The sequence below is a fragment of the Tamandua tetradactyla genome, chromosome 11 (genome assembly GCF_023851605.1).
Source record: "Tamandua tetradactyla isolate mTamTet1 chromosome 11, mTamTet1.pri, whole genome shotgun sequence".
Lineage (NCBI taxonomy): Eukaryota > Metazoa > Chordata > Mammalia > Pilosa > Myrmecophagidae > Tamandua > Tamandua tetradactyla.
In genome coordinates this window covers 62,039,375-62,052,372 of record NC_135337.1, presented here as the reverse complement: position 1 = coordinate 62,052,372, position 12,998 = coordinate 62,039,375, and the positions used below count along the sequence as shown (strand labels likewise).

The 12,998-nt window shown below is 39.1% G+C and overlaps 1 protein-coding gene across 1 annotated transcript in view; it reads left to right on the top strand.

The window, feature by feature from the left end:
* The window catches only part of ROR1 (receptor tyrosine kinase like orphan receptor 1), a 432,218-nt gene that overhangs the window by 297,997 nt on the left and 121,223 nt on the right, over positions 1 to 12,998 (top strand). Inside the window, exons 3-4 of the mRNA XM_077119359.1 lie at positions 4,875 to 5,162; positions 5,860 to 5,890. Coding sequence (XP_076975474.1) covers positions 4,875 to 5,162; positions 5,860 to 5,890 — 319 coding nt within the window. The remainder of the gene's footprint in view (positions 1 to 4,874; positions 5,163 to 5,859; positions 5,891 to 12,998) is intronic.

Sequence of the window (12,998 nt, the reverse complement as noted above, 5' to 3'; positions counted from 1 at the left end):
GTTATCTGGATTTTCAGAACCTGCAGTGGTCATGGCAAGCTTTGGGTATAGAGATGAGAATCTGTCCCTTAGTGTAGCCCTTGGGGCCCTTTAAGAGAGATCCACCTGGTTCTGGGAAGGGAATGGATCATGGCCAGGAGCCTGTTAACAACAGTCCCGATAGAGCAGTGATACAGACATGTGCTTTTATTCTGCCTTTCAGTCACAGCATGCTTTTTTGTTAAGCCAAGTCTTGTTCTGATGCTTCCCATCTTGGCCAAACTGAGGACCAGACCATTTTTGCTTATTCTGCTTGCTAAGTGAGCAGCTACAGATGGCAAACAAATTCTAACATTCTTCCTTACAGATGAAGAATTAAGACCAAATTCCCTGTGTTTGTGTCACGGTTCCTTTGTTCAGTGAACAAAAGCTCTGTTAACATTTTCTTTGTTCTCAGTAGAAACAGTGCTCTGGATCAGCTACCACTCTGATTTCAAGATGCCTTGTGTTTTAGTTTGCTAGCTGCCAGAATGGGAGATACCAGAAACAGAACAACTTTTAAAAAGGGGAATTTATTAAGTTGCAAGTTTACAGTTCTGTGCCCACAAGAATGTCCCAATTAAAGCAAGGCTATAGAAATGTCCAGTCTAAGGCATCCAGGAAAAGAGACCTTGGTTCAAGAAGGCCAGTGATGTCCAGGGTTTCTCTCTCAACTGGAAAGGCACATGGCAAACATGGCAACGTCTGCTAGCTTTCTCCCCAGGCTTCTTGTTTTATGAAGCTCCCCCAGAGCATTTACCTTCTTCATCTCCAAAAGTCTCTGGCTGCGTGTGCTTTCATGGTTCTTATGGTGCTAATACTTTCTCCAAAATGTTTCCTCTTTTAAAGGATTCCAGTAAACTAATTAAGACCCACCTGGAATGGGTGGAGTCACATCTCCCTCTAATCAAAGGTTAATACCCACAACTGGGCAAGTCACATCTCCATGGAGATAATCTAATCATGTTTCCACCCTGCTGTGCTGAAGAGGGATTAAACTAACAGCTGCCTCCACAAGATGGATCAGGATTAAAACATGGCTTTTCTAGGGCACACAATCCTTTCAAACTGGCACTCTTTGTAACCTTCGTTTTTGTTTTTTAGGCCGATATTGTATAGAGCTTCACAGGCAAATTAGCCATTCTTAGGCCTGCAAAGTATTAGTTATGCAATCTTGGGCAGGTGCCTTAACTTCTCGGGTATCAGATTCTTTTTGTAATAAAAAGGAAAGAGGAAAATAACTGATACAATAGCAGTAACATTCACATGTAGCTTGCTCTGTGCCAGATCTTATCCGAAGCCCTTTCCTTGTATTAACTCATTTAGATCCTCACAATAGCCCAATGAGGAAGGTACAGTTATTATAACAATTTCCCAGATAACAAAACGGAGGCACAGAGGTATAAATAACTTACCCCAAATCACACAGCATTGAAGTAGTAGAACCAGGATATAAACTCAGGCAAGTCTGTCTCCTGAGTCTGTGAAGGTTGATTTTAAACCATGGATCACCTCCTCCTAATTTTTTTTCAATAAATTTAAGATGAGTACACCTCCACAGTCTAGCTGAAATATCCTTCCAGTTACAAAATTCTCTGGCTCTTGGCTGATTTATGTTTCTAGAAGAAAAACCCGAAGCACTGTGTATCTGTGACTATGGTATCATGAAAAGCAGCTGTGATTTGGAGGCAAAAGAAATAAGTTAAAGTTCTAGCTTACCCTATTTTATCATAAGCTTTGTGGGCTTGGTCACAAGGCTTTTTGGGAATTTAGCAGCACACCTTTTTGTTGGGAAAACCAAAGAGAAAAAATAAAAATGACTATGCTAGAGGTAGAGGTGAGTACTCAGCCAATAATGTTAACTCCTGAGGCAAGTGCCCAGCAGCTGGTGTCCTGGTCTCTGGGGATGCAGTCTGGTGGAGTGGAAAAAGCATAGGTTTTGGAGCCAAAGATATCTGAATTGGATCTCCATTCGGCTTGGATAAGTCACTGAACTCTCTGATCCCAGGTTTCTTCATTATACAAAAATCTTACAGTGTTATTATGCAATAAAACCTAAGTAAAGCACACTGGCTTGGGACTTCAGAATAATGTTACTACTACTAAATTGGCAGCTGACTCAGTTGAATTTTGCTTAGAGGCTTGTCTGAACCTGAGGACAGAAGGCTGTTAGTGCTGGAAGCTTTGTGCCTGATGTGACACTGTTTGACCATGGGGCAAGCTCTGAGACATGATTTCTTCATCTGCAACTGGGACCACAATAATTAGTGCCTTTCCTACTGCACCAGATTATTGGAGAGTAACATAAGATGAAGGCTGTGAAAACATTTTGTAACCAGAAGAGCATTACTCAGATGTTGCTCGCATTTTATGTTAATTATATAACATTTATATGTTACATAATTATACTTATATACCTACAATCATAAATGTATTTTGAGTGATAGCTTTTGTCAAAACACGGCTTTAAGTGCTTTCTATAAATCACTCAATTTAATTTTAATCCTCCTTTAAAAATTTTACTAGATAGAATCCTATTTATTATTCCTATTTTTCAGTTGGTTAAACTGAGGTACAGAGAGGTTAGGTAACTTGCCCAAGATCACACAGGGAGGTGGTGGCAGAGCTGAGATTTGAACTCAGTTAATCAAATTCCAGAACCCGCCCAGTGGAGTGTTCGTCACTGCTCGTGTTGGTGTTATTATATGATTGCTATTTCTAACTTTCCTCTCTACAGAGGGGGTGCATAATTACCCATTCACAAGGCATCCAAAGAGGCTGTAAAGCCAAGATAATGGCTCCATAAAGCAACCTGCTACTTGGTCTCACTACCCTATGGGCAAAGCTTAAAGGTCTTAGGAACTTGTGTGCTTATCTCCATGAACAAACACATTCACGGACTGGGTATGTATGTTTACCTATTACAGAAACATACCCAAATGTGGAGATTAGATAATAAATGTAAGGACACATTGATGGGCTCAGGATTTGATTGTGAAAGATAATTATTCACTGGCTCAAGTGAGATGAAAGATGTCATTATGGTAGGCATGAGTGATCATCATATTTCATCTTTTTTTCCAACATACACACATAATGAATGCCATTCACACATGTGACACATTCCTGTGGGGTGGTCCAGACATTAGCAAACCCCTTTCCCATTTTGTGTGTGTGTGTGTGTGTGTGTGTGTGTGTGTGTGTATGTATGTGGTGTGGAAAATTAAGCAAATAATGCAAGAATCAGTTGGGTGGGTTTTTTTTGGTATTTACGGAAACATTTTTACAAGCATTTGAGTAATTAAATTAACCAGTTAAAAGTCTCAACAATAAAGGTCATTTTTCAATTAAATTCAACAAATTTACTATGTTTTACTTGCACTATCCAATACGGGAGCCGCTAACCACAGGGGGCTATTTCAATTTGCATTTAAAAATGCAGTTCCTCAGTCACTCTAGCCACATTTCAAGCACTTAATAGTCACATGTGGCGAGTTTCTACCAATTAGTCGATGCAAATTGTAGAACATTTCCATCATTCCAGAAAGTTCTGTTGAACAGTGCCTGCTAGACTTAGCAGGTTACACTAAGGACTCAGTGATGACCGAAATATCTATAGTGCCTGTCATAAGGCGCTTATGGTCCTGCAGTGACACCAGCTGTTAAGTAGGTCGTCACAGGTGTGTGTGTGCTGAGGGCAGAGGAAGGACAGGGGCCAACGGGAGTGTATGGCAGGGGGAGCTATCCAAGGATGCATGGTCAGGAAAAATGAAATGAAAGAAAATTCCACGTGCAGTGGTGATTGACCAATTTTTTTCAAAATTATTGAATTTAATATTTTAAAATAAATTGAATATTTTCTTTGCAGCTGGATTCTGCAAATAACATTAATAGAGTATTTAAATATTATACTACTGAATGATACACTTAAACTCATTTCATTAACAAAAAGTATAATGCCGTGAGTTTTAAAGGAAGCCAAATGCAAAACATACATACAGTATTGTTCTATTTATATGAAATCTAGAATTGGCAAAGTTAATCTATGGTGAGAGAGAGAGAGCTCGAGGGTACTTTCCAGGCTGTTGCTGGTATTCTCCATCTTGATAGAGGCCTTGGTTACATGAATGTTTGCATCTGTCAATACTCACGGAGCTGTACATGTACTCTGTACGTGTCACAGAATGTAAATTATATCTCAATTAAAATTTAATGCATAGAATTATATGCGGTAAGATATCCTGGTTGATATGAAAACATCCATTGCCTCATCATTGTCCTGCCAGTGCCCTGGTCTTCTTAACCCTGTGTCGTCATCAGCAGGAATGTTTCCGACATCGTTCCCGATCTAGTGCCAGGGGGATATAAATGCATTCTTCCAGCTCTTTCCAGTTCTTTCTGCTTTCTTAATTATGAAAGTGGGCAAGCTGGAAGGGATGTTTGCCAGAATGTTGAGAATGATGTTATTTGGGGTGAGGAGAGTTGAGGTAAATTTTACTTCTTTTTTTTCTTCACTGTATTACTTGAGTTTTTAAACAAGAAAAACAAAAGCTCGTTTTGTTTGGGCTTAGAAAGAGCATTTATCCATGGGTCCTATGTCATCATTGGAAGACTTTGCATTTTTATGCTATGATTAGTAACAAATTTCCTTCCAAACAGCAGGCTCTGCGGGTGACTGTTTAGTTGTCACGGGGTCTTGGTAAATGTGTAATTTCATTCCTTGTCCGTCTCCACCCATCCTCTCCCACCGGGTCTCTCTGTGGTCCCGGGGCACACTGGAATGCCTTTGGGCTGCTTGCGTGGATTCTCCAGCTGTGTGACCCTCTCACCTGCCTCCTCGGTCCCTGTGTTCACAGATTCTTACCTGACCCTCGATGAACCAATGAATAACATCACCACGTCGCTGGGGCAGACCGCAGAACTGCACTGCAAGGTCTCTGGGAATCCACCTCCCACCATCCGCTGGTTTAAAAATGACGCTCCGGTGGTCCAGGAGCCGCGCAGGATCTCCTTCCGGGCAACCAGCTACGGCTCTCGGCTGCGCATCCGAAACCTCGACACCACGGACACCGGCTACTTCCAGTGCGTGGCGACAAATGGCAGAAAGATGGTTACTACCACTGGCGTCTTATTTGTCAAGTTTGGTAAGCAGCTTCCTAGAGGTTGACTTTGGCCCTTGGCTAAGCATGGTAGAATGGCTAGAGTCTGAGGAAAGAGGAGGAAAGGAATGAACTCTTACTGAAAATGCTGGCTGTGCCCAGCGCCTCTAGGGGCCGGTACAGTGATACCCATTTTACAGGTAAATAAACCAAGGCCCAGAAGTACCAGGCCCAGTGTTGCTTGGGCACAGCTGGAATTGTGTTCAAATCTGACCCCAAAGGACCTTTTCCACCATGCCATCGAGCTCTTCTTCCGGTGAAGGATGTTCCTTATCCAGAGAAATTAGGACAGTTGGCAGCATGTCCTACTCTTTCTGCCCAGCTGTCATCAAAGACTGAAAGCCCCCTCTTACTGCTGCAGTCTGGGCCCTTGTGCAATCACTAAGCCTCCCACTGGAGACTCCCTGCATAGTTTGAAGGCACCTACCCCAATGACTCATTTTTTAGAGTCTTGCCTTAGAATTTTCCAGGCTGGGAGCTGGGGAATATAGACACGTTCACACTGGTATGTTTTATTGTAGAAGCAGTTGAGCTAACTGAAGAAAAATAATAGATCCCAGAAAAATAAATACTACCTCGGGGTGGCCGAAAACTTTAATTTGTAATGCTCTGTCTATACCCATATTTGCCCTCCAGTAACCTGGACTGACTACTTCTTATTGTTTTTCTTTCATTTCTTCAGGCCCTCCTCCCACTGCAAGTCCTGGATCCTCGTAAGTACTTCATATCTCCTTTCTTGTCATTTCTAAGAGTTTCTCCGTAGGTTTCCAGGGCAAAGGCAAAGTTGAGGCCAAAACGCTGTGTTTCCAGATGTCATTCCATTGGGCCCTGCCCTCATTCCATTTTGATTTTTCTCTGATGCGAAGATTCACAGGAGACCAGCATTGGCAGTAATCTCAAGCGTGATAATTTTGATTACAAATGATCAAAGCAAAAATATCGACTTACATTTACTATTTGTAAATTAATCTGACATTTAGTGGGAACAATAGATTTTGTAAAATCCAACAAATAAAAAAAGGGTAGAGGGCTAAATTAGGACTCATTCCTCTAACTAAAAAGGTCTGTTCTACATTTCTGGAGGCATTTCTTTCACTTTATTTATTGAGTAGGGCAATGAGGTGACCACTTTATTTTATTTTATTTTTATTCCCTTGAAAAGACTCAGAGGCAAAAATTCTGACTCACGTAGGGGAGGAAGGCCTACATGCTTGGATTGAGAATGGTGTAGGAGTTAGGGTCACCTTTGAATCCCTTGTAACTGGAATCTAAAGATTCAGTTTCTTTAACTGATGCTATTATTGATGCATTTGTCCTTTATTCTGGCTAAGGAATTCTCATCTCTCACTCTAGGAGTATCTACTTGGGACATTTTGATTTATGTATATTTATATTATTGGGAAAAAAACATTTATTGAAACCCTCGCTCTTCACCAAAATATTCTCCATACTTGTAATTGTCATAAGTAAAATTCACTGAATTGCCATGAAAGCATCAAAATGTCTAATCTAGACTACTACACTCATGGCAAATATAACAGCCACTTAATTTGCTCTAATCCCCTCTGTGCCACTTAATTACGGTGTAGGATATTTTAATACATCTGTGTGTGCCTGGAGGCCCAGTGGCCTACAGTCCCATTAATAGAATAGGTAATGAGTAAAAATAAACATTGGCCTTTAGCCACACTGTTCTGTTATTTTGACAGCCAGTTTAAGTCAATTGTAAAAGAGTCTTTAAAATCACCCAAGTGCTAATTGCATTCTACTCACCTAGGTACAAAATTTGCTTGATCTTCAAACAGCTCAGAAGTGTGGTCACTCTGCCTTGCATTTCTTAAAGCTTATCTTTTATTTTTAAGGGTCACACAATTGGTTGATATATGGAATCCTTTTGAAGTCATATTTAAACAAAGATTAAAACTTTTATTATTTGCTGTAAAAATACTTCCCTCCTTGGACCCTTATTTGTTCCTGTTAATCTGTATTTCAAATGTAGTTGATAATCTGTGATTCCAATTAGTGGTTTACTAATCTTCCTTTTTATTTGGGCTCTGGGCTATTGACTTTCTGCCTGTTCTATTTGCATCAGAGTTCTTTTTTATTATCAAAACTGTTTTTAAATGCTTTCACGTTCTTATTTCTTAAATTTTTCATTCTTCTCTGCTGTCATCTTTCCAGTGAAACCAATCTAAAGCTCTCATGGTTTTTAATTCAATACAAAAATATTATGTGACTTTCATGATGTGATATCTGCGGAGAGGTTTCTCTCCTTCCTAAGACTAACACCCAAATAGAATGCCTCACTACGAGGGTATAGACAGAACATAACAAAATGATAGCTGTGGGGAATATCACAGTATCAAGGTTCGCTCCAAAAGCCTTTGTCCAAGTGTACAACACTTTTTCCAAGATAGGAGTTTTCTTGAAGGTGGCACAGAGTTAATACAAAGGTAGAAAAATGCAAGCCCGTGCCAAAGCTTTGTTCACCATTGGGAACAATGAAATACACTAAATGTGGGAAACCAAGTGAGAGCTGAGTGCTTCTTGCAGCAGCAAGGCTCCCCAGCTCCCACCTGGGAAAGTCTTCCAGGGACCTGGGCACTGCAGCCCAGCAAGGCCAGCGCTATGTGGCATTTGTCACTCCCTCAAAGGTTTGCACATGAAGCTTTCAGGACAGTGTTTTTAGTCTATAGAAGTGGCAAGTTTGAGATTTTAGTTTGGCTTCTGTTCACAGCTTCAGGCTTTATTTCTTGTATCATTACTGTGTCCTGGCTCATCCTTAACCATTATAGGACCTGAGGCATAAGTACAAGTGGAGGCCCACATACCATACATCTAAACATTTAAAAGTTATAAATCACACCGATAATTTTAAGTGAAATATGGTCTATCTACCCATCTTGACAAATATGCCTTTGTAATGACAAAATAAAAAATATGTGTAAAGTTAAGATTTGTGTACGACAGTGCTGGGAGCAATCAGAGATGACTACTTTAATCATTATTGATTGTGTGTCTGGGTGTTCTGTACATGGACCAGAGATATTACACTAACCTATTATTTTTTATTTGTTATATATTTGATTCCACAAACTTATTTTTTATCTTGCCTCATCTTGGCAAGATCACTCCCTGTGTTGTTTATACAAGATTTTTACTTAGAGTTCTGTTGACAACAATGCCAAATTTGACGATCTCTCATGAATTATCTCATTTTAGAACAAATCATCACCCCCCCATAAAAATCCCAAACCCGTTAGCAATCACTCCTTATTTTTTTCCTCCCACAGCCCCTGGCAAACAGGGATCTGCTTTCTGAGTCTATGGATTGGCCTATTCTGAACACTTCACATTGATGGAATTATGCAACGTGTAGCCTTTTGTACCTCCCTTTCCATTTAGCGTGACGTTTGCAAGGTCCGTTATTGTTGTAGCATACCTCAGTACTTCATTCCTTTTTATGGTCAAATAGTATTCCAGGGCATTGATATGCTGCAGTTTGTTTATCCATTCGTCAGACTTTTCTATACAAGGTTTTGTGCGGACATGTTTTCACTTCTGTTGGGTATATACCTGGGAGTGGAATTCATGGATCATAGAGTAACTCTATGTTGAACTTTTTGAGGACTCACCAGACTATTTTCCGAAGTGGCTGTACCATTTTACATTCCCACAAGGAATATATGAGGATTCCAGTTTCTCCACATACTCTCTAATGCTTGTCCATCTTTTCTATTATAGCCATTCTACTGGTTGCGAATAACATCTCATTGTGGTTTTGATTTTTCTTTCCTAATGACTAATGATACTGACTGTCTTTTCATGTGCTTATTGGCTATTTGTACATCTGCTCTGGAAAAATGTCAGTTCAAATTATTTTCCCATTTTTAAATTGGATTGTCTTTTGGGGTTGAATTTTAAGAATTCTTTTGTATCTTTTGGCTACTAGTCCCCTATCAGATACATGATTTGCAAATATTTTCTCCATTCTGTGGGTTGTCTTCAGTTTCTTCATAGTGTACTTTGAAGCACAAAATGTTTTAATTATGATAAAAGTTTAATATATATGTATATTTATTTCTACTTTGGTTGTTTGTGCTTTTGGTGTCATCTAAGAAACTATTACCTACTCCAAGGTCACAGAAATTTATACCTATTTTGCTTCTAATAGCTTTTTAATTTTAGCTCTTACCTTGAGGTCTTTGATCCATTTTGAGTTAATTTTTGTAGATGTTGTGAAGTAGTGGCCCAAAATCCTTCTTTTTTTTCAAAACTCTCAGGTGGGAGCTACAGTCCACAGGTAGAATTTCTTCTTCCTCAGGGAAACTTCAGTTTTGTTCCTAAGTCCTTTCAACTGATTGGACCAGGGACACTCAGATTTTCAAGGATAATTTCCTTTACCTAAAGTCAAGAATTGTATGTGTTAATCACATGTGCAAAATGTCTTCACAGCAACCTAGATTATTGCATGATTGAATAATTGGGGACTGTACCCTGCAAGTGGCACATTTCCAACTTTTTCCTTTTTCAAGATTTGTTTTTTGCTCTTCTGGGTACCTTGCATTTCCATGTGAATCTTACTATCAGCTTATACATTTCTGCAGAAAGAGCTAGCTCTTATTTTTATATGGATTGCTTTGAATATGTAGATCATTTTGCAAGTATTGCCATCTTAACAATATTAAGTCTTCCAATGCGTTAACACAGATGTCTTAATTTCATTTCAGATTATTTGTTATTACTATATAGAAATACAGTTGATTCTGTATATTGGCTTTATATCTTGCAGTCTTGCTGAACTCATTTATTACCTCTAATAGATTTTTGTAAATTCCTTTGGATTTTTTACATACAAGATTGTGTCATCTGCAAATAGAGATACTTTCATTTCTACCTTTCCAATCTAGGTGCATTTTATTTCTTTTTCTTGCCTAATTACTCTGGCTATACCCTCCAGTACAATGGTAAATAGAAGCAACATCTTTTTACCATTGAGTGTAATGGTAGCTGTGGATTTTTCATAGCTGCCTTTTATAAGAATGGAAAAGTTCCCTTCTATTTTTAGCTTGTTGAGTGTTTTTTTATTATTATGAAAATGTGTTGGATTTTATCAAATGCTTTTTCTGCATCTTTTGAGATGATCATGTTATTTTTGTCCTTTATTATATTAATATGGTGTTTTACATTGGTTTATTTTTCTGTGTTAAACCAAGCTTGCATTTCTGGAATAATTCCCACTTGTCATGGTGTATAATCCTTTTCATATGTTGATGGATTCAGTTAGCTAGTGTTTTGTTAAAAAAAAAAATTGGTTCTGTATTCATGAAAAATATTGATTTATAGTTTTCCTGTGATAAGTTTCTCTAGTTTTGGTATCAGGGTAATACTACCCTCATAAAATGAGTTGGGAATTATTCTCTCATCTATTTTTTTAAGAAGCATTTGTGAAGGATGTGTGTTAATTCTTCTTTAAAGGTTTGATAGAATTAACCAGTAAAGTCATCTGGGCCTGAACTTTTCTTTGTGGAAAGTTTCTAAATTACTAATTCAACTTCTTTACTTGTTACAGGTTTATTCAGATTTTCTATTGGTTCTGAGTCAATTTTGATAGTTTGTATCTTTCTTTCTTTTCATCTGCATTAAATAAATTGTTGCCATACTGTTGTTCGTTGTATTCCTTTATAATCCTTTTGACTTCTTAAGGTTGGTAGTGATGCTCCCTTTTGCATTCCTGATTTTTATAACTTGAATCTTTTTTCTTTCCTTTTTTTTTTGCCCCCTGATTTGTTTCGCTAATCTAGCTAAAGGTTTGTCAAGTTTGTTCATCTTTTTTATAAAATCAACTTTTGTTGAAAACTGAACATTTTAAATAACATAACGTGGCAACTTTGAAAGTCAGATCTCCTCCCCTCTGACAGCAGTGGTGGTGTCATGACGGCTGCTGCTGTTTGGTGACATCCCTGAACTACTTCTGGGTAGTCTGTATTCCATGTCATACGTGGCTACTGGAGTCTCTGCTCAGTACAGTTAGTGGTCAGCTGATAATTAGACAGAAATGGCTTTAGACTAATAAGTCTCCCACTCTTTGCTGAGAGGCTGTGTGTAGACACACCTTCATTGGTCTAACAGTTGACAGTTCTCCCTTTGCTTTCACTTTCCGCCTGGGCAGGGTGTCAAGATTAGTCAGAGATGAGAGATCAGGGCTTTTTTTTACTTGGGCAAATAAGGATGGTCTATCTAGATTCCCAGGAATATGTTGGAGCTTTCATAGCCCCATGGACATCTCATTCTCTAGATCTTTCCTTTTAAGCTTTTTATCCAGGCTTTTATTTGCTCCAACCAATCTCTCTACTTCAGTCTACTGTGACTTTTTTCAACAAATGCCCTGTGGATAAGGCTTTTCCCACTGTGGAGTTCTGAGTCTTCAGAAAAAGACAAGTTCTGTGAATGAGAGTGGCTGGACAGGCCAAATTATGCCACTTCTCTGGAAATGGAACTTTTGAGGACCTCCAAATCCACTCTGCCTTGCCCAGCCAGGGAGCTTCTCCTGGGGAATTCGTTGAAAACCTTCTTCAAAGTTCCCAGCTTGCAGCTTGCCCTGTGGAATTTGGATGTGGCCATCTTCACAGCCATGTGAGCTGATTTCTTAGTATTAAAAATCTCATCATTATTATGGGATATATATATATATATATATAATAGATAATATCCTGCTGGTTCTGGGTCCCTAGGGACACCTGACTAATACACCCGTATAGGCTATTTTTCATCACAGGAAACAGAGTGACCTTTTGAAAATATCCTCTGGCTTGTTAACCTCCTCACCTTACCTCCCCCCTTTCCCTCCCACCCCAATTGAGGACTGGGGGAAAATGTGGAAATATTGAACTTCCTACCTGGAGAATTCCCGATATTCTCTCAAGCAATAGGAACTCCCTACTAAATAAGCCAAGCCCCATCTTAGGGCTCACCCCTGTGAAACTTATTCCTATAAGGGAGAAGCTGAACCAGATGCCTAAGAGGCGCTCCCAGAGAACCTCCTTTTGTTGCTCAGATGTGGCCTCTCTAAGACAACTCTGCAAAGAAACTCAGTACCCTCTTGCCGTATGTGGAACATGACTCCCAGGGCTATAAGCCTCCCTGACAATGTGGGACATGACTCCCAGGGATGAGCCTAACCCTGGCATTGTAGGATTGAGAAAGCCTTCTTGATCAAAAGTGGGAAATAAAAATGAAACAAAAAAGTTTCAGTGGCTAAGAGATTTCTGGAGGTTATTTTTATGCATTATATAGATAGTCCATTTTAGTTTCTAGTGTATTACAATTGCTAGAAGGAAAGGCCTGAAATTGTTGAACTGTAATCCAGTAGTCTGGATTCTTGAAGATGACTGTATAACTATATAGCTTTTGTGGTGTGACCATGCAATTGTGAAAACCTTGTGATGGACACACCTTTTATCCGGTGTATGGACAGATGAGTAATAAAGACAAAAAGTAAATAAAGGGGAGGGGGGTGGTGGTGGTTAAGGGGTATGGGATGTTTTGGGTGTTTTTTTGTTTTGTTTTGTTTTTACTTATGGAGTAACAAAAATGTTCTAAAATTAATTGTGGTGAGGAATGCACAACTATAGGTGGTATGTGAGCCATTGATTGTATACTTTGGATAAATTATATGGTGTGTGTATATATGTCAACAAAATTGCATCAAAAAATAATCAAGTTAATCACACACACACACACATAACACCAAAAACTTTTCATCCCATTTAAAATGAATTCCCAGGGCGGGCCACGGTGGCTCAACAGGCAGAGATCTCA